Genomic DNA, 25793 nt, shown 5'->3' with positions numbered 1-25793 from the left:
ATTTAACAGTTTATCTTTTATCTGCTTAATCTGGGGTAGGATGCCACATCTTTGTTTTTAGAAGGCTGTTATACTGAAATAAATTTAGAGGGCAAAATGTATGCCCTTCTCCATTTCTTTGCAGCTTTCACATTTTCCCATTTGCTGTTCTCTTACATTTCTACTGGGGCTGTGCAATTCATCAATTTCAACACAATTCTGGCTTTCAATGATTATTAAAAAAAAAACTGGCTGATCGAGATAAAAACAATTATTTGGCCACATTCTGTTTTGCATTAAAGCTCGTTCTGCCTTTCAGCACATCGCTTTTGCCAATTTTGCTTTTGTCAAGTTCACATTAATTTATTTTCTTTTAAATTCTAATTAAAGTTTGTGTTTAAATAAAAAAGGCAACTTTCTTTTTTGTTTAAGTTTAATGATTGACCTATTTTTCCAATGTCTCTGGAAAAAAACCCCCACTGTTAAATAATGACAATCTTACCACTGATTGGGATTTTTTACCACAATCAAGAAGCTTTTCTTTAAAATGTAATTAAACAAGATGTAATTTTATATTACAGATGCTTGATATCAAACTTTTGCTTTCACTAAAAGTCCAGATTTACTCCCATTCAGACTGTGGTTGGGTTGAGGTTTAATAAATCTATTTTTTTCCCCAACACCCAAGTGGAACTTTCTTCTGGCTCCTCTCTAATTCACACAGCATACGTGATTCGGCACCGATTTTTACAGACTCACTAGGATTTGTGACTCCACCTGGTTTTGAACAAAGAATCTTCTGCGTGTGGGGCCAGTGTATTAACCACTGCATCATGGAGCTAAACAATGGGGAGTTTGACTGTTTGCCATAACCAGGCAGCTACAGTTTGGACCTCTACTCATCAAACATGCCTCGGCTGAGTCCACAAATTATATTTCCCAAAACTGCAACATCAAAACCATCCCTTATCGTCAGACGTTGATTTGGGTTTTTAAATGGCCCGCGGGCAGAACGGGATGTCCACACTTGAAGTCCTGAAATAATGGTGGCTGTCTTCAGAGGCTATGTGAGCAGACTAGTTGATTGTTTCCCCTACTGCCAAATAAGTTTCTGATAAATATTTAAGCTGCTTCTCTCAGTTTCATCTCACAGTGAATTGAAGCTGGTTAAAGGTGCATATTGAACATCACTGAAAAGCTACAGAGACCTCTCTCTGTTCATTTCTTTTGGCATGTTCATCAAATAAAAGCCACTCTGGGCCAAGTGCCCTGCCTTTATCAGAGGTTTTTCTTGAGCTGTGCCAATTCAACTCCGATTTCACTGAGGATTATTATTCCACCTAGTTCATTTCCCCACTTCAGACAGTAATAAGTGAGTGGAATAATCACCTGCAGCACCTGGCTTATAACTCCAACCAACCCCGACTATTACCATATTTGAGAAACCTTTTAATTTAAGACGCCCCAGGGGGGTGGGGGTGGGGGGTGATTTCTGTGAAAGTACAATTCTGCTGCAACTCGAGGGTTTATTTTACACTTCTCTTAGGTGTTAATTGGGGCAGCTTTCACACAGGTACACTGAGTATTTGGTAAGCCGGCAGCAACTGTAGAGAAAACCGGTTCGGTGGAGCTGCACAAACACGCACAAACAGTAAAGTTAGAACATTTTCTGTTTATCCTGTAAGCCAACAGGAAAAGAAATTCTGCCTCTGGGCCTAATTTTTGTTTTCTTTTGTCAGCTCCAGTTACATCAGGCTCACACCACAATCAAACCACATCGAGTGACACAACTGCAAATGGAAGTTAAACTCACTGCAGTGCTATTTTGTTAGCAACACCAAAACCTCAACTACTATGACACTTGTGTCAATTTCCCCACAAGTATTTACACTTCACATGGTCACAGAAGTGTCACAGGGTTTATATGAGGCTATATTAGCTCATTTTGGGAGGTGGAAGTGGTTCAATGAAGACTTACAGTACAGTTTATAGCTTTAGAAAAAGTGGTTTCTACTCAATATTTTGCTTTTACAAGTCAAAAATCATTGCACACCACAGGGGAGATCATGGTTTTAGTTCTTTTTAGATCCAACAGGAGCATTTGAGACTGGATTGTGCTAAACCATAAGTGTTTGCTTGTATGAGTTTCCTCTAATCTTTTGGAATAAACCGATTCTGGTCAAACTAACTCATCGTCTACAGCTCACATTACCTGTGGTAAACTGCAAGGTTCAATTTTAGGTACCATCTCATTTTCTATTTATATGCTTCCTCCAGGCCAAGTTATACAAAGTTATAAAATCTTGTTCACTCTAGATTTACTTGATCACTTGGTTTCTTCAGGGGTTGCAAACCTCTACTATCAAAATAATCATTTTTGAAGGTTTATAATGATAGTGAGAGTCTATTAAGCATAAATTAGATACTTTACTACGTTTGACCACATCCAATGCCTTTACTGTGACTTATTTATTAATAACTGGTACTTATGTCATGTTTTGTTGCGAATTATAAAACTAAAATAACAATAATTTGCTTTTTAAATTATCAGCACAATGATAATAGCATGTATAAGCCTAATATGTATGCAATATTTATGTCGCATACATATTACCTACTTATGTTTACACAAATTACTCAAATTAAAAACAGTGTCCTTCTATAATAACTAAGACAGGCAGCAGCGCTAACTTCTTTAACAAAAAGTCCATGTCAGAGTAATGATATGAAGCCAGAAGCCAACAGCATTGGGAGTGAAAGCAAACAGACCTGTTCACGCTTTTTAAATATTTGAATTCCCAGCTAGAGGGGTTTAGGACTAGATATTTATGTGTATATTTCCACCAGTATTGAGGTTTAATTGCTTGCAAAATTAAGAGGAGAAGGTCTCCAGGCAAAAGATAAATGCTGGAGATGGATCAAAACAAGCGTAGAGCTGGAGTTTTGTGACCCCACTTAGCATTTTAATTGAGCATTATCTGTGGCATACCACAAGGTTCGATTTTGGGTCCTGTTATAGTTCCTATTTATATGCTGTCCCTAGGATAAATGGATTTTAAATAGATACCTTAAATCCCTAAAACACACACTTCTCTTTAATTAAATGCATCAAATAAATAAATAAATAAATCATACATCATGCTCTTCCCTGATCTACAAATCACACAAACCACTCTGAAGGTGTCCTAGGACCCTAAAGCCAGCAGTCAGAAACGTACTCAGCTCTAACCTTTGAACTAGAAAAGTTACCCTTTCCTGCTTCTCCCAAATAACATCTACTATTAAAATTAAACAAAATATTAGCTGGAAAAAGGTTCATTCTTGTACTTCGTCCAGGCTAAATTACTGCAAATGAAACACCACTCTCTCACCTCCAAACAGTTCAAAACGCAGCAGCGAAGCTTCTTACTGGTACAGACGGCATCACATCATCCCAATCCTCTGACTCCAAGTACATTTTAGATTTTCCTACTCATGCTTAAAGCCAAGTAGCAGAAATTCTGACCCCTTATATAACCTACTTCACATTGTTAGAAAGAGCCCCACCTGAGGAAGTGGAGGTGCTTCTCCCATCAGGAGCCCTTGGCTTTCTAAAACCTGCCTGAGCAGATAAGGCTCGTAAAATCTGTGACTTCCTGTAAAAACACGTTTTTGTAACCTTGCTTTTAGTCATGTGATTTTTCCGTCTTTTTACCCTTTAATCATCTATTACGTTATACAATTGCTTGTCTGTCGCCTCTTTTATATTTGTTGCAAACTATATTATTCTCATTCCATTTAAAACAACAACAACAAAAAAACAAATTCAATGGATTTTGTACTATGAAACCAAACCCAAAGAGTAGATTTAAAATGACACACTTCAAGGTGATCAACTTCTCTTCCTAAAGAACAATTGCTCTCAGAATACTCCGGCAAGTAAAAAAGTAACGTGTGAAGCATTTCTCCCAGTAGCCCACATAAACAGCATGCCCTGCACTCCCGAGATGACCTCTCTTTCCTTTATCATCACTACACTGACATTCATTAAACATCCACCACGGGGAAATAACTACATATAATGGCCGTCCACCAACACAGAGTGCTGAAAATGGCTTTTAGCATGTAGATGTAGAAAGAAGCCACATGCAAGCCACATGACTGATTACCTTTTATTTGCACTCCATCAACCCAAATCCCTGGCTGCTCCCTCATTAACTTCATAAAAACTCCAATTTGTACCCTTGTGTCCCACAAGAAGCCACTCAAGGGCAATCTTGGGGCTCACCTGCAGTTTGCATGCACGCCAATGATGCCCCAAAAGAGGTTACACTCCTTACACATAAAAGCAAGCTATGCACTGCACGGCTGACCGTAGGCAACATACATAGCCCCCCACCTCCACACCCACCTGAAGAGCAGGAGATGAGGAAAACGGCGAAGGCCAATTTGGTGGCGTCTCCCATTTTCCATCCGAATCGGATCCTCTTGACTAGAAAGAGAATTTTACAAAAGCACAAAAAGCTCCAGAAAATTTTTCAAAAGATCTCAAAACGATTGAGTCAAATTAAATGTCTTGTTGTCTCTGGAAATATTGCATCTTTAAAAAAAAAAAAGTCAAGATCGAGGCTACATCCAAAACATCCCAGGTAATGCAAGCCTCACTAGTCCAAAAAAAGAAGACGGGAGGATGATGAAGAAGAGGAAGAAGAGGAGGAGGAGGAGGGGATGGTCGCTGGTATTTCCAGGTTTATACACAAGCAATGCAGGGTGAACTGATGGCACTGGAGCCGGGGTTATCGTGTACTTGCCAGGTCTGCAACAGCAGCATTGTTCACCTGTGCCCGGTGGTGCTATTTTTCAGATAAACGGTGCACAGACCCGAGCCACAGCCGGGCAGGGCTAACATCCATCGGACTGCAAATCAAACGCACTCCGCTCTCCAATCAAACTTCTCCTAGGCGAGCTCCGTCGCATAGCTCTCAAAATGTCCAAACTGCGTCGAAAGGGAGCATTTCCACTCTCCCGCTATTTGCAAAAAAGAATTTAAAAGCTTTATCTTAGGTGTTATATTCCGTGCAGAGGTTTTAGGCTTCGTCCGGCTGGGCTGCCCGGCCACAACCACGGCTCCGTCCGCTCCAGCAGGGAAACAACCGATTACCAGACTGCCTTTCCCCCCCTCCCGCTGCGACAGCCCTCTCCAAAGTGGGCCAAACAACCGTTCCCGGTCCAAAAGATTCGAACGAACAAGCGGAAAGACTATCATATGATAGCACTAGCCGCTGAAGCTGCCGTTAATCCACGTAGCTGTCGAGTTTAGGACGAGCTGATTTTCCCAAGTCCGTCTCCTCCTCGCCCCCTCTGCTCGGGACGATTTCAAGATGGCGTCACTGGCACCCTGTTAGGCTTACCCAGCTCATACAACGAGCTTCCAGCGAGGGTTTTCAAAATAAAAACCACAGCGTTTACGCTTGTAAACGAACTAAAACGGTTGTAAAGAGAAATTTTAGTTTACTGAAATAAAAAATAAAACTACGCAACCGAAGGAGAAAACCTATCCTTTTTTAGGTAGATGTTTAGACGTCCTTTTAAAATGAATTTTATAAATTCTGTAAAAAGAGGCTTTGGTACGAACATTTATTTAAATCCTGAGTACTAAGTGACTGTTTCCATTATTATTTATAAAATCTGCCCCCTAAATTAACAGAGTTCTCAAAATGTTTCAAAATGACATGATTTAAGATGTACTTTTGTGTTTCAATACAGTTTGAACTCTCTTAGGCAGCTTTCTTGTCATTTCTTGAAGTAGTTTTTGGGAATAGTTTTCCAGGCTTTATGAAAACCATTCAAAGCTCTTCTTTGGATGTTGGCTGCCCTTTGTTCTGTTTTCTGTCAAGGAGCTCCGTTTGCCTGCTCCCTTATTCACAAGGAGTTGCCACGGCGGGTAGCTCCACGTCTTTGAGTTGGCAGATTTTGACTCTGGCCTTTGTATAAATAAGAAAAAAATATCGCTACCACCACCACCACCACATAGAATCACATAAACAAACGTATTTTAGTATTTCGAATGTTTTTGACATTTTTGGTGGGAGGGTTGCCCTAATTCTGAAAGAACTGCTAGTCAACTTCCGGTGCCAATCTGGCTAACTTTATCCAGCTTGACGATGTGCTTTATGAGCTAGGGATTGTTTTTGTCCGGGAAGGCTGTTAGCTTTGCTTTCCAGTGCGTGCCGTATAATGAAAAGATGGGCGGTCACATTTCTTTAAACATCCTTTCAAAACAAGAAATGCCCAATTTGTTACACATTTATACGTCTTTACAGTAACTTGCATTAATTTTAATTTGTGCATGCTATATTGTATATCATTAGTCAGCGTGTACTTATTTTATACACCTTATGTTAAAAGAAAAACTATTTATACTACAGCCATCTACAGTGGTGTTGTTGAGGTTTAAACTACACAAAAAATGTCCTTTTTCTAATCAACAGTATGCTCATTATACAGCTCAGCACTCATATAGGTCAACACATGCCACACATAGGCTACATATAGCCTCACTTTGCAGTATGTGCTACTATACCTACATATATCAGGTTTCAGCATGGGTTGGGTGTTCAGTAATAAATGCTGAGAATACCATGAAGTACAGATATAGGCTTGGCCCATCCCCAGATCTGTGTGACACTAATCTCTCTAATAGCCTGGAGCAGATCTCCAACCATAAGCGCTGCTAAACGATTAGGAGGTCAAAGGTCTCGGGGGATTTCTCTGCCAAGCTGGAAGCTGAGTCACCTGTTCTATATTGGAGTGTTGGCTTTCATCTTCAGCAAAACACGGGGTCCTGTACATAGCTTAATGGCTGGGGCTCAAGGCACTGACAAAGGCCCGGGTGAGGAGTTCAGTTCTTGTCAATGTTATTCCCCTAGCAGCGTTTTCAAACTTTCATCACAAATGAAATCTCTGTGGAAAGAGCGAAAGCAGCCCCAGCAGGATGCTCATCATTTCAGAGATATTAGAAACATGAATCAAAAGGCTTGTTTCTGAGTATGTATGAGCATGCTGTGAGCATAGCTGTGGTCACCAAGTCACCACATAATCAGATTACACCTTCATTGTCACACTCCTTTCTTGCGTCACGTATAATTAACTAATTCACTTACAGAAGTTTAGGATGAGCCGCTGCAACAATAGCTTCATGATCAGCCTATACCACACCTACAGGATTCATTCATCCATGGGTTGTGTTGTTGCTAATTGATGAGGCATTTTGAAGCAAATTCTTTAGCGTGTGCTGTAAGCTGATAACTGAGAGCCCTGTTCTAAATCACCAATATTGTGAAATAAATCACCCCGAGATGAATAAGTGGTAAGAAAATAGATCGGGAGCTAATAGAAAAGTTCCAGTTTGCAGGCAACATCTCAGCTAAGATGTAAGACCATGTGGCTGAAATGAGTTTCACAATCTATGAGCCTATGGTTTGATTGATTTTGATGTCCAACAAAATATGAAGATATTAAAGAAAACAGACACCCTGTGGAAAATGTAGGATTGAAGTCTTTTGTCATTTCTTTAAGTAGTCTTCAGGAATTAGTCTTCAGCCCAAAACCATGGCAGAGCCTCCACAGCCCGTTCTCACTCCCGAGGCGTAACATGTCGACGTTTTGTCACGTCCCGCGGCGTTCCTGAGGAACGCGAAAGGAGACCTTCGGCGTTCTTATGGTAGGCGGCGGGTTATGGCTGAAATCCAGTGCAATGACGCTCCCGCGGTAACAGACGTTCCAGCCCTGTATTCCAGCCCTAAACCAACCTTATCCCTAGCCCTAGCCCTAACCTTATTCCTGATCCTAAATTTGTCATGTATCTTTCCCCCTCTCTCAATGGAAGAGAAACCTTCCAGAAATTCCTGGAAACTCTAAAACTTCACCATTTCTTAATTGGAAAAACGTCAATGTAAATTCACTTATAACATTTCCTATAATCCAGGTAACTAAAATTTGAACAAACAAAAATACAGAAAAGCCAAGCCTCACACGACCCGTTTAAAAAGGTTTCTAGAGCAAAATGTCACACATAACCTAACCTAAATGAACTTCAGTCTGACCTCCAGGGCTTGAATCTGAAGTCCATCCAACAAACCTCTAAAAGGTGAACATGGATGCATCCATGTTGAAGTTAAACCTTAAAGTAAAATTATTTATTTTTCATTAGTTTTTATTGGTTTAAAAGCCTTATTTTTCAGTTCAGTTTGAAAATGTTTAATTTGCCTTATTTTGTATTGAGTCGGCCCTACGATTGACTGGCAGTCTGTTCGGGGTGACCCTGTCCTTTTCTTGGCCATGGACAGTTGGAAAGGCGCCAGCCTGCTCACAACCCCGTTCTGGAAAATGATTATGGATGGATGATTTGGATTGATTTAGGAACTTCACAACAGGCAGTAATGCAATACAAGAAAACCAGTACTACTCCCATAGAAATCACAGTATACAAGTAATGTTTGTGGCTTTGTGTTTGACATTTGCTAATAAACGCTAACATTAATTGAATTCATAAGAATGGTGTCAGATTGGTGTCCTGACAAATAAAGTTTTACTTTCTTGAATAAGTTCATGGAAATGTCTCTAACCAGTCCTCCAACTACATGATCTTATCTGCGTTCATAAGTGAAGTGAAACAAACATTTTTCAAGTGCTTCTGAAATGACACGGGATTGTTTCCACCTCAAAACTGACTTCAGATATTTATCATCACCATTTTTAAGTTTCCTTTTCAGTCACTGGTTACTTTAAGTCACATTTGGTATTTGGCTAGAAAATATCACAATTTGGGTTAAAATACTGTCCTGCCAATGTATCCATTTGCATGAGGATTTCCATAGAGAGGAGTTTTCACCCACAGTGAATGTGCCTTTGTGTAGTCCTGAGTTCAGCAGGAACGCGAGACGCAAGAAAAAGCAAAAAACAAAAACCATGAAACATCAAAAATACAGTGTGAACAGTACAGACTGTGGCTGCAGTGGACACCTTTCATGTTTTTAACACTTGTTTTCATTTGTATGTTACGAATTAGTTTTTTTTCAATGGCTGGCTGATCCACCAACAGCACAACTAAGAGTGGCCCGCAGACCGGTTGTACAACATACTTTGTACTCTGCGTCTGTTGACACTGTTTAATGAAATTCTCTGCAGGTAGACCACAGTGTATCAGTACCACTGGACCACCAACATGCTACCGCTGCTAGCCCATAATTTGAGCTTTAGTAGCAGTGAAACAGCTTTGGCTTTTTGCTGGTCCCAGGAAATTCACCCCACGCTAAACTACATCTCAGACTCTACACGCCTCATTTAGCATGTTAAATGTTAAAGTTCGTGACAGCACAATTGGAAAGGGACTAAAGAAGGATGGTTTATTTGTAAGGGTTTCCAGGAGAAGGCCTCTTCTCTTTAATAAGAATGTGGCAGCACAGCTTAAGTTTGCAAAGTCGTCTATGAACAAACCACAAGACTTCTGGAACACTGAACTTTGGACAGATGCGACCAAAGTAGAGATGTTTGGCTATAACGAACAACATCATGCTACAGGACAAGGGTCTCATGCACAGCGGGAAATCTTTAACAGAGTGGCTGTGTGGCAGGGTGTGGGCTGTGGCGCGACTGGCGGGGGAGGTGGACATACCTGAGCGGCATCAGTAATCACGCCTTGCCAGCTTAAAAGGATTAAACGGGGTCCTGAGTGTGTTGTTATTGTGTGGCTGGCAGCTGAAAAGCTGCAACCGTCTGTGTAAAACGACAACTGGAATAAAAGACGTGTGCTGAAAAGCGTGAAAATGTGGTCGGGTCTGCCATATGTCTGTTACACTGGTGCCCAAACCCAGGATTGGGGCATGGTGGAACCGCGACAGGGCCAGCCAGGGGAGGTGCTGGCCCAAACGGGGGCCGAGTTTGCGGCCACGGGGAGGGAGCAGGCAGCGAAACATTGGGAACAGCTGCAGGACTAAACCGACTGCCAGATGCAGGCGATAGAGAGTCTGGCAGCTAGGATCGGTGCCTGGCCGACACGGTCGCCGGCTCCACCGGCTCCCCTCGACCGTATGGGAGTGGCTGGTGTCTGGCCTGTTCTAGCACCCGTGCCAGTCCCCAGGGTGAGGCCAGCCAAGGGGATAGCCTACCTCCGCACCACACTCTACTACACTCCTCGGGTGGGAGTGGCTAGTGCCCGGCAGGTGCCTGCACCCATTCCTGTTCCCTGCAGGGCAGCCGAGCAACCTCCACTTCCACCACCTGCTAACCCACCTGCTCACCCCGACCTGGTGGGCAGTGTGCTAGAGGGACCTGCTCTGCTGGAGCCGGGGATCGGGGCACCGGAGAGACTTGCTTGGTCTGAGCCGGTGGACAGTGTGCAGGAGAGTCCTGCTCAGCCAGAGCCAGAGGTTGACGCGAGGGAGAGACCTGTGCAGCCGAAGCTGAAGGTCAGAGCGCGGGAGGGACCTCCCTTGGCCAATTTGGTGCACCAGCTGGATCTGCTTAGTTTCCACCAGAGGCCAGTGTGCGGTGGGGTCCTGCATGCCGGCTACCTGTGAGCCTCGGCTCACGTCTATGTCTGCTGTGCCGCCGCTGCGCCGCCGCTTGCCACGCGGCCGGCCTGTGGACCAGCTTCGTTTCCGCTGGACCAGTGGCCGTCCCCTGTCACCAACACATCCCTGCCGCTGGGCCATGCTGACGGTCAGGCTGATTCCCTCTCTCCTCTCACGTGGGAGGGGGCTATATGTGGCGGAGCGTGGTCTGCTTCACCTACTGTCTACTGCTGATGGCCAGAGGGGCCGATGGCGCGATATGGCAGCCTCGCTTCAACTGTAGCTTTCCTCCACCAGTGTGTGAATGTGAGAGTGAACGGCATAGTGGAATTGTAAAGCGCTTTGAGGGTCAGGAAAAGCGCTTTACAAATGCAATCTATTATTACTTCCAGTTTTTGCTACTAAAGGTGATTCCACAAGCAGTGTTGGGAAGGTTACTTTTAAATTGTACTCCACTGCAGAGTACAGAATACATGCCCCAAAATGTAGGTTGTAACACATTCCATTAAGTTACTCAGTGTGAGTAATGTACTCTGAATACTTTGGATTACTCAATATATTACCATGCTTTTTACAACTACTTGAATGCACTATTGCTGTGTGATTTATTACTATTACTGAAGGCTAATAGTAATAACCTGGTGTTAGCTCAGGTTAGGTCAGACTGCTTTCACAACTGCACATGATTATTTGCAGCCAACAGGTTGTTGATGCTCTCCATCAAGCCTAACCGTTTGCAGTCTATGAACTAGTCTCAGCTAACTCCAGCAAACAAAGTTAGCTCGGTGGCATTCACACAGCAATAGTACATCAAAGATACTGAAGTGGCACATAACCCAGGAAGCTACCACAACTAAAATAAGTTAGTTGCAGTATGACGTGGTGTTGGAATTTCCAAGTAAGAAATCCATTCCTGCCCGTGCACTGCTGGCTCTGTTGTGCTGGCTTCAGGTCCATTGTGTAACTGACGCCACCAACATTAACAGGACGCTTAGTTCTCGCTGCAGTCTACCGGTAGCGTCTCCTTTCAGGCCAGGATAGACGAATGTCACCGAGCAGTGACTAAGTTTGTGGTTAAAGGCTTGCACCCATTTGCCACAGCAGATGCCCCCGATTTCAAGTGAATGTGTTTAATTGTAGGCAGGGACATTACAGGATATTCTTGTGTAATTGCTACAGAATAATTTATGTTACACTTTGTTATTGCTACGGAAGAGTATTTATTTTATTATTTTACATTTACAATTTTTTTTCCTGGGGTCCCTGTGACACCCCATTGAAGAGCCGTAGGCTGGATCTCTTAAGATCTCACTGTTGGGTTTGTAAGGCCATGTTACTCCTAAATTTCTATCTTGTTCAAAGAGAAGATATAAAACAAAGTTCTAAGCTAATCGACCTTAGTGTTCTCCTTTTTAAAAAAAAAAAAGAATCGAATCGTTAAACAGAATCGAAAATGGAATCGGAATCGTGAAAATCTTATCAGTACCCATCCCTAATTAGAGCCTCTTATTTCGTGTTTTGTTTGGGTTTCCAGCAATGTGTGGAATTACCAAAATTAGATAGCATATGTGGGGTGGCTGTAGCTCAGGTGGAGCAGATCAGTCACTAACCAGAAGGTCGGTGGTTCAAAGATCGGTGGTGCTCCAGTCTGCATGCCAAATATCCTTGGGCAAGATACTAACCCCATGTAAACCCATCCATCGGAGTATGAATGTTAGATGCTTAGATGAAGTGACTGGGTGAATGAGTTAGTAGTATAAAGCGCTTTGAGTGCTCATGTAACGCTTCCAGCTCTTCAAAAATCACAGACGCTCAGAAAGGTTGGCTTTTCACAGTTTATTCCTGCAGAAGACATGGAAAACACTTAACATGTGTCTTCTGGTGGTACCTGCAATTGTAGCTCCCTCACAGTGCAAACGCGCGCTGTGTTGACAGACTTACAATTAACTTTTTAATAAAGAAAAGATGGAAACCAATCATTTCTTCCATTTTACAGTCTGTCACACTGAACTTGTATACAAAAAGAAATCTTATGGCTTATAAAAATACATTTCACAATCGTATAAAACAAAATAACAGGATAACAGAAGTATCACCGGCTAAACATTTCCCTCTAGTGGACAAATTAACGGTAGCGCACTACATTTTCACTTGCTTGTGCTTTACAGACAAAATGACTGTTAACAAGCGCACATACCTGCAGAAGACATGGAAAACACTTGTGTCTTCTGGTGGTACCCGCAACTGTAGCTCCTACAATGTAAAACAACATCACAAAAAGCACAGAAAAACAGTAAGTCCAAACACATTTCCTGCTATGCGCAGCAACCACTAGGGGGCCGACAAAAGCTTACTGCCAAAGAGCATAAATACGGCAGAAACACTGTTTAACAGCAACCACCCTTTGTTTCGGTTACACAGTAACATCCTAACATCAATATAAACCTATATACATCGACATGTAGAACTTATGTAACAACATTCACACCAGAAACCACAAAAGTGCCAGAGCCTTTCATTACAGAACTTACCCTCACAGTGCAAACCAATGACTGTATAAAAGATTTTCTTATCAAATGAGTGAAGCGAATGGCAGAAATCTGAATGGGGGAAATGAGGGATAGCTGGTCAGAGAACTTTTTTAGTGAACTGAAAGTTGTTCTCTCACCTGCTTTGCATATCACCGACTCGGACTTTTGTGATGACACTGCGTATACAGTTTACTTCTTGATGCATCAGCGGTGCACCTGTGCAGGGACACGGGTGGGAGAAACCACTTTTTTTGTTGTTGCCATTTTTAGGGATATTTCAGGCCGAGGGACAATTTGAAGCTGAAAGTGCTTTACAGCTGCATCTTAGGATTCTCAGATCAGGTGTTGAGAGGCGTATGTGCTTGGTGAGCGTTAGGACAATGTTTGAAAACAGTTTTTACTTAGAATTGTTGTCAGCTTTCTTGCTAATTGGTAATTCCTGACCTGTGAGTCAATTAAGGCTTAACAAGTTAATGAAGCAAGGAGATGTCACAAGCTGAAGGACAACAAACAGACAACAAGTAGATCAAATTGTGTGCTGAAGCTAAATTACAAAGGGCCATTTGCTTTTTCACTTAAAGACAAACTAAATACGTAATTTTCCTACATTTTTTGATATATTTGAACTGCCAGAGCACCTAAAATGCTCTTTTGAGGCTTTGAAACATAAAAAAATATCAGCAGAGTTGTAGTATTTGTGTTAGCTGAAGAGCCTTCAGGCATGCCAAGGTCCTTCCAGACACTGATGTGGACAGGTATGCCTGCAGTGAGGCTGTTTAATTTCTCTACAATAACAAAACCCTGAAAGCACTCAGCCAGGACAAAGGGACGACATGACGCGCCTCATGTGGAACAAGTGCGTCTCTCTGTCTTCCCTTGAGTGGGGAAGACCTACAGTTCTAGTCCTGGAGATTTATTGCCCAGCTAATCCCATTACTCAACTATCAGATGCCAAATCCCCTCTAATGGCATTACACGTGCCAGAGTTACGTATGATGATGCTTGCTAATGAGAGCTCAGCTGATATACCTTACTGGAACCAGTGGCCCTTGTGCACAGAGTAGCCCCGTGGCTCTGCGGCTTAATGGACTCAGTATTGAGTGTCAAGGGAAGTCAAATTTATCGACAAAGTGCTTTTAACAAAAAGCAGGTTGCTCGCAAAGTGCACTGCAGGGCAACCAAAGGATGTAAATACATCGAAACTGTGAGCAAACACGGTGAAATGTTAATAGTTTGTAACGTGAGGGAGCGCGTGCAACAGCGAGAGCTGCAGGGTGACGCCAAGGACACGCGGACACTTAAAGATTCAAGCATGAATGATGAATAGCGGGATGGAGTTTCCCCATACAAACCTCGAATCAGACAGCAACTGCTGCCTCCGCCGCTGCTGCCACATCTTCTGTAAAGGTCATTTTGAAAAGTTGATAAGTGCCTTTGCCAAACAGAAACTTACATAGACACCTACATCGCTGAGTGAAAATGTCACTCTGCAGCCACTCGAGCCTTCAGAAACAGTGGCCGAGCAAGCATTTGAAATATTCAGACACTTAATTAAAAGAACCAGCTCTTCAAGAAAAGAAAACATGCAGCTGAAGTCTAGCACTGAAAAATCACTTAGAACTATGTTTTATTATCAAAACATAAAATATTGAATGCATTCCCATTACTCTGAGGAATGTGTATATGAGACATAGTATATGATTGTATGGCTAATACTAATCGCGTAAATACATTTTCAGGCTGTAGTTGGTGGACACAAAGTATTTTGTTTAATTTGTGGGTAAAATAGTTGGTCTATTAGTTATATATAAGATAAAAAATTTTTTTTAAAATTTTGATTCATATAACACAGGAATTCCCCAGCTTTGGGCAAAAATAAAGTATATCTTATCTACAAAATAAGTGAAGAAAATATAGTTTATACTCAGAACTGCACAAAAATAATTTTTTCTACTTTAAAGAAAAAGCTAAATACATTTAACATTGACACTGAACAGCTACTTTATTAAGTACAGCGTACTGCGTTGGACCCCGTTTTGTCTCCTGTCTTAATTCTAAATGGGAAAAATTCAACAAGGCGCTGGGAATGTTTCTCAGAGAGTAGAAATAAAGGCTCAGAACACCAGGGAACATTTTTTTCAATCTTCTATTGTCCAGAAAGTCTCCATCAACAGGGATCTGAAAACAATGCTGATTGATGTAGATCACGTATGCTTCATGCTGGAGTATTATTGTATTATTAATCTCATCTTCACGTCTTCATTGAATGTGACGGACAGTCGATTGTCCAGTTTTGGTAAGTCTTTGCAAATTGTAGCCTCAGTTTGCTGTTCTTAGCTGACAAAAGTGGGACCCGGTGGTCTTCTGCTCCTCTGCTGTGGATTCAAAGATGCTCTTATGCATACCTTGGTTGTAAAAAGTGGTAATTTGAGTAACTGTTGGCTTTCTATCAGCTTGAATCAGCCATTCTGGCATCAACAAGACTTGAACTTCAGCAGGTTGTTTTAACCAAGTGTACATGCGTACATGCAGTGAATTGCAGCCATGTGACTGACTGATTTCCGTTTTAATGAGCAGTTGTCATTTTTCTAAAATGATTCTCTAAAAATCCTATTTATGGACCGCTTAATGTCCAGTTACGTTGTGATCTGTGAAATGATACTATCAGGCCACATGTATGTGAACACCTAACCACTGCAAAATATAGAGAAAATGTAGCATGCGACAAACATGCCAACATAACGGGCTTTTCCTGCTGTTTCCCACTGGAAGGCTCCTATGTAGACCTTTCTGAGATTCTTTGGAGTCACTATAAATCTCAGAAGGACTCCACTCCTACAACGTGTTTGGCTCTCTTGTCTAATTAAAAATGTTCGATCAAAAATAGCACCAGCACCAGGTAGCCCAGACTGGCTGGTGATAGCTCTATCTGTGCACAGCCGCTTGAGCTAAAATCAGAGCCTCCGCTTTTTGCTCTTAAAGCTCCCAGGAAAATGATTTATACGCCTGCTTTCAGCTTGTTGCGATGCCACTCAGAGCGATTTATCTTGCCTTGGCCCAGGCTCTCTGTAGCAGAAGCGGCCAATCCCCCCCCTTCTTTTCTGTTGTTTCAGCATGAATGATCTTTTGCATTGACAGCTTTGTTCATCCCTGCAGGCAGATCTGCACCTGTAACCAAAGTCCGGTGGATAGCGGCCTAATTACCGTTCTCATCTGGCACCCAGCTGCCTTCCTTGTCCTCATATGAACCTGTGCAGCAAACCTCGGAGGGGGGAGTGGCGGTGTTGCCGAGTTAAAAATGAGCTATGGTTGCTGTAGCTACTGTGTGCAAAGCGGTGGAGATGAAGCTGAGAAGAAAGGGTTTTTGAGGACTCAAGGTCAGGAGGACAATAAACCGAAGAAAGACAGCATCTCCAGTTACGTCGTCAATCATCGGCGACAGTTCGCGCTTATGTCATGTTGGCAGGTATCACTGTCTTCTTAATCCCCAGCGTGCCTGCCGTGATCTGTGACACCTACTGTTTTTAAACCGAGACATGCAGGAACTGTCAGCAGCAGCAGAGCCTCCGCACATCAGGCGGGAGAGGCAAAATGAACTGCTTGGGTTCCTAAAGGTCGATGAGTTTGCTCTGAAAAGAGAAAATAAGGACACAGGTGAAGTAGATGTAAGTGTTGTTACTGGTTGAAAAGGAACATGTGGGCTTTGAAGAAAAGAGCACACAACCTTTACTGCTTGAATAAAATTAGAATAAACAATACTTCCTGCACAGGAGTGAATATGGCTTGCACAAATGGACATAGGATGATGACGCACACAGCAGAGATGAACATTGTACAGTACAGTCAATGAAGGACGAACTTATTGTGAAGCTTTGAATCTCAGGGCTCAATGCTTTTCATTAACTCTCTTATGAGCTCTCTCCTGTATATACACTCGTACCAAGGCCCGCTGCAGCAGAATTTATATGCAAATCTTGACCTTTGCCAAGCTGTTACATGAATAGTTGTTTTTCCTCGCGTTCTCATCCGATAAACACTTGTTTGCAGCCAGATTTGCAGAATTTACTTCCAGTTTCTAGTCATTTCAAGTCACCAAGTGAGCCCTCATCAGTCATGGAGGAAATAGAGCTTCATGAAGTGAGTTAGGATCAGTCACCAAGCAGATAAATGCCGCTGAACTGATCTACCTCTCCTCTTCATTTTCCTCTCTGGAGGGGGGCTTGACAGGAGATGCAGTGCTGACAGCTCTAAATTTAATACGCAACACCCCCCAAAAAAGTGCCAGCATGACCAGGCTAGTGTGAAAATAACACCACGTTAAAGCTGAGGCAGCCCATGCCTCGAGCGTGACGTGACGCTTATGCAATCTCACAATGAGGCCCAGATATTTGGGGAATGTAACTCGAAACCCCAAAACACTTATAGACAGGTTGTTGCCAAGGTTTAGGAGGGCAGCTGTGCAGGTGATGTGCATGCATACATGAAGGGCAATTTCCAAAGCTTGTGATGCTTGAAGCTCAATTTTAAGCATATTCCAAGATTAAGGATCCAACAGTTCTGCTCATTTCCAGCCTGTTTTTATTCCTGGACTCCACTAGAGCAGCTTTGCAAGACTCACAGTACAAAATAAGTCTTTAAATAAAGTTCATCCTCTGCCTGAAACAAGAATGTTGAGCATGGCTCTATTTCTGATAGGCTGCCTCTCCTAAACAGTTTTCAGCAGCAGAGGTGGGAGGGACATATGTGCCTAACATTTTAGGTCACTGATATAATACAGTGGAAATTTAAAAAAAATACTACAAGTCAGCTGTTTTGTTAACTGTAAGCATTGGGGGAGAGAGAGGGCTGGGAGTTCCCCAAGACACCTGCTTTGGTCCTCTTGGGTTTATTTTGTTTCTTGTGATGGTTTTTAGGTATTTAAAAACATTGCCATGTTTAACATGAACATTCAGCACAGTATCAGTATAGGTAGGATAGAAATGAAGGAAATCAAATCCACTTTAAAGGTACAATTTATTTTAGTAAAGATGCTCCTGACTCCAAATCAAAATTTGTACCGCTTCATTTAACAGAATATATTTGCATTTCTGCTTTTTAATTACATCCAAACTACCATAAAGCAAAAAATAAATGGAGCTTCAGACGTTTCTGAGAAGCAATAGCACAATTAATAAAGTTATATTAAATTCCGTGTCAGGTCCTGATATTTGCCTGGTGATTAAACTGTAAACAAAGGTTATATCCTGCTGAAGGAACTCAAGTTAAGAGGCAGACTCAATTTTATATGAATCACATAAGTAGGTACAAGCAAAATTGAGTTTTATTAAATCATATTATTAAGTACATGAACTGTTTTCCTGCCGTGTTTGAAAAGCAGTGCTGGCTTGAGGTAAAAAAAAAAAGCAGAGGCAGGTGAGACAAAGGTGTAACAAGAACCGCAGCGCTGTTCCAGCAGCTGCTTTAAAACAGTATTAAGTACGTTTGTGTTTGATAGGTCAAGGTTTCTGCTGTTCGACTTTAGTTTAACTCCATTCTGTGTCGAATTACTTCAGGTGATACGGTTTTTATTACATAAATCCTCCTTTTTACTAAGATATATAAGGCTACAGCATACTGTATAAGGCTAAAGTAGTGGTTCTCTCACATTAAATAGGGAAAAATATTCATCATCAGATTTTTTATGTTTTGTTTTTAAATAATTTTTTCAACAAAAACATCTCCTACTAATTTAAATGTAACCTTTTAAACTATTTTTACCCTGGTGATTCATGTTGCTCTTTCAGTGACTCTGTGCCATACTAGTAGGGTTTGCGCCACAGTTTGAGGACCACTGGCTTAAATGGAGGCTGCCCTTAAAGGGAAATGGGTAAAGACAGGAGATGAACTAAGCAGCAAGACGCCTAAGATCAATAAGGTATATTTTAAACAGTGAGTCATTTGGTTTGGTTTGTGATCAATGATGTTTATTTGTGTCTGAAAAATTACATGAAAGTACCCAGCTGAAGTAAAGCATGTGCAAAGGAAGAACTGTAGATCTGTAAAACTTTCTTTAAAGTTGCAAATAAAAGATCACAGGACTTGACAGTGGATGCAGCCACGGTGCCCTGCTGCTTCTTTACAGAGCTGAAAGTTTGCAGAATATAATAAGTCACATCTCTGATGGTACAGGTGATAAGTAACAATCTGGAGACTTCTGGAAAACACTGTATATGACTACATTCATTTTTAGATTATGTTATTATGTTACAATTAGGTTTTGATCACACGACAGCCAGATGATTACATTCTAGCCTTCTGGGCAGCTTGTTGACTGTTTTGGTTTCCATCTATTATTGTTGGGTTCTTGTTTGAAGTTTTTATCCTAGTTGTTATGGAGTTTTGGGGTTTCTGTTTGACTTTTGTTTAATTTTTGGATGATTTTATTGTGTTTTGCGTTTCTCTCACTTTTATTATTAGTCTCCTCAGTGTTTCCCTGTTTCCATTAGACTTGTCTAGGTCTTCCATAAATTTCTCTGTCTGTGTTCCGGTTGTTTGTACACTTCATTTTATCTTTGTCAGTTGGTTTTTGGTGTTTTTTATTTTACTTCTTTGTCTGCCCTGACATCGCCTGGTTGTCATTCTCAGTCAGTTCTCTGTGCACATTTAGTTTAGTCTGTCCTTCATCTTCAGTCAAGATGTCAATTTTTTCCCTTTTTGCCTTCAGTGTTTTTGGATTTCTGAAGCCAGAATAAAGGAATGTTTTATTACATCGTCTGTGCAGTTGTCCTGGTTCATAATCCAGTCTTGCCAACAGTCGATGTAATGTCACAAAAAGGCTGCCAATTAGTTATTATCTAATATTATGCTTGGCAAGATCTGAGAGGGTCATACTGGAGACATGTATGAAATCATGAGGATGTTATGTAACCGAAGCTCTGCTTTGCTTATTTTTGATCTCCTGCCACAGCAGCATTTTCTAAAACTGGATCATGTGACGTGAAACACCAAAGTTAGAGACAATTAGAGGTGGACACTTTGGCTCTCCTTTCAGAGGTCATAGAGTTTGTGATGATGTTTTGACTGTTTTGGACATAGGTGAAATTAGATTAATGCCTTTGTGCTGATATATATTGTACAGAGATGTAGGAGGAAGAGAGAACAAATAGTGTCAGTAAGCCAGTTGGACTGGATGTAAGGAACATGCTGTTTTTGTTTAATTTAAACAGACAAATCTAGGAAAGTCAAAGAAAATAGTGGAATTTGTGTATGAATCAAAGCAAGCATACCAAAAGATATGGAATAGAAAAAAAGAATTTAGAATGTTTCAAGCTAAAACAACAAACAAACAAGCAAAAATGTTTGGTGGAAAGGTGAACCACGGGAAATTTTGATACCTCCATCACCAAAGTCATCGCCCATGTAGATCTACCAAACTGTATATAAAAAATGGGAGTGATGTCCATGAGGTCACCCATTGGTTTAGGATGTCTAGCTCTAAAAATCCAACATCATGAGTGACGATATTTGGACAAAAGAGTGGAGTGTTAACTTATCAGCGAATGGTAGCTGGCCTTTTTAGCAAACATAAAATGTACAGGTGCAATGGACAGACAAACAGCTGAGAATTGGTGCTACATAACAGACAGTAAACACAGTGGAAAATCCCAGTTCAGCATGGGGGAGTGAGGGCTAGGAGACAGCTATCAGCTACAACAGCCTGTGTTCAGACACCTATCAATCAGAGTGGCCACACCCCTAACTTTAAGCCGATTAGAATTGATATGAAAGTGGAGAGCTATTCTTAAAGTCAAAAACTGCTTTTCTTTGTGTTGTTGTAGTAGCTGTGAACATGTTTATATATGCTATTAAGTTGTGAATTTTAACATGCTAATATTGGGATTGAGTCTTTTTGAGGCAGGCTCAAGTCGCTACTACAGGGAGTGCAGAATTATTAGGCAAATGAGTATTTTGTCCACATCATCCTCTTCATGCATGTTGTCTTACTCCAAGCTGTATAGGCTCAAAAGCCTACTACCAATTAAGCATATTAGGTGATGTGCATCTCTGTAATGAGAAGGGGTGTGGTCTAATGTGCAATAGACTCAATACTTGAAATGTGCATTCACTTGTATTTTTATTTTTTATTCCTATTTATTCTATTTATCCCATTTGGTATATTTATTTATATTTGTCTCTGTATTTATATATGTGTGTGTGTATATATATAACAATTCTGTAACTGTAACTTCGGTTGTTGCTGTGCTTTTTTTGGAAATCGAATTTCCCAGAGGAACCCACCCGAGGGATTAATAAAGTTCTATCTTATCTTATCTTATCTTAATGACATCAACACCCTATATCAGGTGTGCATAATTATTAGGCAACGTCCTTTCCTTTGGCAAAATGGGTCAAAAGAAGGACTTGACAGGCTCAGAAAAGTCAAAAATAGTGAGATATCTTGCAGAGGGATGCAGCAGTCTCAAAATTGCAAAGCTTCTGAAGCGTGATCATCGAACAATCAAGCGTTTCATTCAAAATAGTCAACAGGGTCGCAAGAAGCGTGTGGAAAAACCAAGGCGCAAAATAACTGCCCATGAACTGAGAAAAGTCAAGCGTGCAGCTGCCAAGATGCCACTTGCCACCAGTTTGGCCATATTTCAGAGCTGCAACATCACTGGAGTGCCCAAAAGCACAAGGTGTGCAATACTCAGAGACATGGCCAAGGTAAGAAAGGCTGAAAGACGACCACCACTGAACAAGACACACAAGCTGAAACGTCAAGACTGGGCCAAGAAATATCTCAAGACTGGTTTTTCTAAGGTTTTATGGACTGATGAAATGAGAGTGAGTCTTGATGGGCCAGATGGATGGGCCCGTGGCTGGATTGGTAAAGGGCAGAGAGCTCCAGTCCGACTCAGATGCCAGCAAGGTGGAGGTGGAGTACTGGTTTGGGCTGGTATCATCAAAGATGAGCTTGTGGGGCCTTTTCGGGTTGAGGATGGAGTCAAGCTCAACTCCCAGTCCTACTGCCAGTTTCTGGAAGACACCTTCTTCAAGCAGTGGTACAGGAAGAAGTCTGCATCCTTCAAGAAAAACATGATTTTCATGCAGGACAATGCTCCATCACACGCGTCCAAGTACTCCACAGCGTGGCTGGCAAGAAAGGGTATAAAAGAAGAAAAACTAATGACATGGCCTCCTTGTTCACCTGATCTGAACCCCATTGAGAACCTGTGGTCCATCATCAAATGTGAGATTTACAAGGAGGGAAAACAGTACACCTCTCTGAACAGTGTCTGGGAGGCTGTGGTTGCTGCTGCACGCAATGTTGATGGTGAACAGATCAAAACACTGACAGAATCCATGGATGGCAGGCTTTTGAGTGTCCTTGCAAAGAAAGGTGGCTATATTGGTCGCTGATTTGTTTTTGTTTTGTTTTTGAATGTCAGAAATGTATATTTGTGAATGTGGAGATGTTATATTGGTGTCACTGGTAAAAATAAATGATTGAAATGGGTATATATTTGTTTTTTGTTAAGTTGTTAAGATTATACCTCTATGTTTACCTCTATGTATGAAATTACCGAAAACTAAGTGATACCAGAATCTAAAGTTGGCAAACAAGCTTTTAAGTAATAATGTGGAATGTACATGGAATTAAAATTGCAAGATGCACTTTTGTTTTACAAAATAGGTAAACTAATTGTCAATAAATTATTCTTGTATTGACATACATGGGCTTCTGAGTGGCCCATGTATGTACATATACAAGTATGTCAGTAGTGTGAGAGCTAAAAACAGTATTAAGGACTACATGAACACACATATTGACCTCATTATTTCAGACTTTGGCCATGTTTAATAGGAGCATCCATCATTCTTACAGTATATACATGACAGAAACTAGGAAAAAGCATAAAAGGTTCACTTTAAGCTACCATAAATCAAGAAGAAATGCTAAGATGAGTTTCACACCAGTCTAAATCTGGAGACTTTAACCTTATGGCCTTATTGCTGTCTTCCCCCATCTTTCACTCCTTCTTTGCTGTCTGTCTCACCTTTTCTCTCCCTTGATGAAAAATAGCTGTTCTCCTGCAGCAGATGGCTGTTCTCTGCCACTCCCACCCCCACAATACCACTGGGGCTTCTGTGTGGGAGAGAAACAGGCCATAACATGACATCTGTACACAGCTCACCTGTACTACTATATACAGTCGGATCTACATATCCATCCTTGGTGTGGTAGTGTTTTTAATCATGAGGAAAAAGGGGCTCACTGCTGAACTCTGTGTGTGTACTTTAGTCACAAAAACTCCAGGTTTTAAGTTTCCACACTATGCTTGTTGAATGATTCTTAGAAATGATTTTTTTTTAGATATTAGGTCCATGAAACTGGGAGTATTTCTTTCAACTCGTGGTCATCATCCTGCACCGCAAAGGTCATGTATCACGGGGAAGCAGTTATAGGGAAATTACATTTTTGAGCAGAGCAAGCTAAATTTGCCCTCCTTTGATTTATTTATTAGGAATAATAAGGTAAAATTAACTTATCTTGTTAGGTTTTCCAGGTAAAGTGGTTAAATATAGTTTTTTTCACCCACTTATTATTTTTCTTCTGACTACTTGTGATGAAAATCCAGATAAAAAGCCCATTGAAGTTATTTATAAAAGAAACAATGGTGAACATCTTCTGGATTCTGCTTCTAAATTTTGATAGTTGACCATTTTTGTTCCCTTTAAATGGTTTCAAATGAAATAGCTTTGAGATTTGGACTGCTAGCTGAGTGTGGATACCTCTTGTATCAAAATATGAGTTTAAGTGATGGAAGCTAGAGCTTCCTTTGAACTTGTAGGGGCTCTCCCTTTAAGAAAGAGTGAGAAGCTTGGTCATTCAGGATGGATGGATGGATGGATGGAAGTGCAACCCAGCAACTTCCATGATCTCAACATTGCCAAAAATGCTAGGGGACATTTCTCCTCTGAACATTATTCCTTTCATGCTGCTGCATTTCAAAAACATTTCTGAAGTTCTGTCATGCAAGTGTAGAAAGATAATACTACTTTCCCCATTTAGTATCTCCATTGTCGGGGTGGGGTCTCTGTTTCTGAACATAAGCAAAGGCATAACTTTTGCTTCATTAATGACCCAAAGACTTATTCTCCTGCAGTGGAAATCAGATAAAGCTCCATCGTTTAATAACTGGATTAGGAAAATGCTTTCTATGCTGCAGTTAGAAAAACTGACACCAACCTGGCTGACTTTAAATGAATATGTTAAAAGCCTGACGTGATCATAATATAACCTATGGTTTTCTCAGTTTTTTAAGATAGTTTCATACATGTGCATTATGTTTTTTAATATGTATCTTGTTGTACACTACTGTGCAAAAGTCTTGAGCCACCCCCTTTATATTTTGCTTTCAAAGAGCCAGACTATAAAATGTTTTTGAGCAAGTGTTGTTGAGCAATAGTTCTCTTTCAAATCCAAGTATTGGATTTCAAAGTTTTCTTTGGACACAAGCTGCTTTTTCACTCATTTTGAGTTCAGCCATAATTTGATCCAGTTTCTTTGGTTGAATCTATGAAAAATGTCAATGGTAACACAGTTTAACATACATAAAATAGTATTTTTGCACCAACAAGGTGATTATCAAAAAGCTATTGGCAGAAAACGTATTATAATGTGTATTATCATAGCATGGTGTACAGTGTTCATCTACATCTAGCAGATCAACAGTATCTGAAAGTCATGTCCATAAGATATAGAAAAGAAACTATCAAAGATGTGACACAGGACCTTGACCTTCATTGACCCACCTACTGTTTACAGAAGCCTCATTAGAAATGTTCTCAGTGAAAGGATGGATTCAATAAGCTATTCTTAAGGATGGGAAACAGGGACAAAAGATTGAGGTATGCTAAATTACATATTGAACTAAAAATCAGTGGCAACAGGTGTGATAGAGTGATTAATCCAAATTTCAGTTCTTTGGTTCAAATTGTCATCAGTTTGTACAGAGGAGGTCCAGCACGAGTGTTTACAGCCATCTGTAAAACAAGGTGGAGGCTCTGTCATGGTTTGAGGCTGCATTTCAGTCAGTGATTTTTTATTTTTTTTTGCATTTCAGTCAGTGATGTTGGAGAACTTGTCAAAATGTATGAATTACAAACACAGAAAAGTACCATCAGATTTTGACCACCATGCAATACTATCTGTAAAGCATCTGATTGGCAACAGCTTCATTTTGTCATCATGGCATCCCAAACACACTGGCAGTGCAGTAAAAGCATACTTGGATAGAAAAAACAGAGTCATGGATTGACCTCCCCAGAGCCCGGACCTCAGCTTTACTGAAGCAATGTGGGATCATGCTGACAGAGAGCTTTTAATTTTTTTTTTAAAACATATATATTTTAAATGTAATTTTAAATGTCCAACGTGTGTTATCAACTGACATAGACATATAAGGTTCTGTTACAGATGCCCTAGATATGACATGTATTGCACCCGCGAGTTATTTATGTTAATTCTTAACTGATAACTTAATGATGAAGATTAAGTAAATTCACACTTATTTTTGAGTGTGTTACAAATGCTCCATACATCTTTTCTTATGTGTAAAAGTGCTTAAACACTTGCTATAATAAATAAAATCAGAGTCACAAGTTGCACCAGAAGAAATGTGCAATGCATCATCAGAGTGGAACCAAAATCTAGATAAATCTATTGGTTTCCAAAGAAGATAGATAC

At 40.9% G+C, this 25793-nt stretch overlaps 1 protein-coding gene across 2 annotated transcripts in view; it reads right to left on the bottom strand.

Annotated features, from left to right (window-relative positions):
* The window catches only part of LOC102303714 (activin receptor type-2A), a 77403-nt gene extending 72046 nt beyond the window's left edge, over positions 1-5357 (bottom strand). The window contains exon 1 of one of the 2 annotated variants that reach the window (XM_005919940.2): positions 4370-5357. In XM_005919940.2, the coding sequence (XP_005920002.1) occupies positions 4370-4424 (55 nt within the window). In that variant the 5' untranslated portion in view covers positions 4425-5357. The remainder of the gene's footprint in view (positions 1-4369) is intronic. The other variant, XM_005919941.3, reaches the window with a different exon arrangement.
* Positions 5358-25793: the final 20436 nt, after the last annotated feature.

This window comes from Haplochromis burtoni, unplaced genomic scaffold (genome assembly GCF_018398535.1).
Source record: "Haplochromis burtoni strain Fernald_Lab_line unplaced genomic scaffold, NCSU_Asbu1 Contig_39, whole genome shotgun sequence".
Lineage (NCBI taxonomy): Eukaryota > Metazoa > Chordata > Actinopteri > Cichliformes > Cichlidae > Haplochromis > Haplochromis burtoni.
The sequence above is the reverse complement of the archived record's forward strand: the minus strand, read 5'-3'. Positions and strand labels throughout refer to the sequence as shown.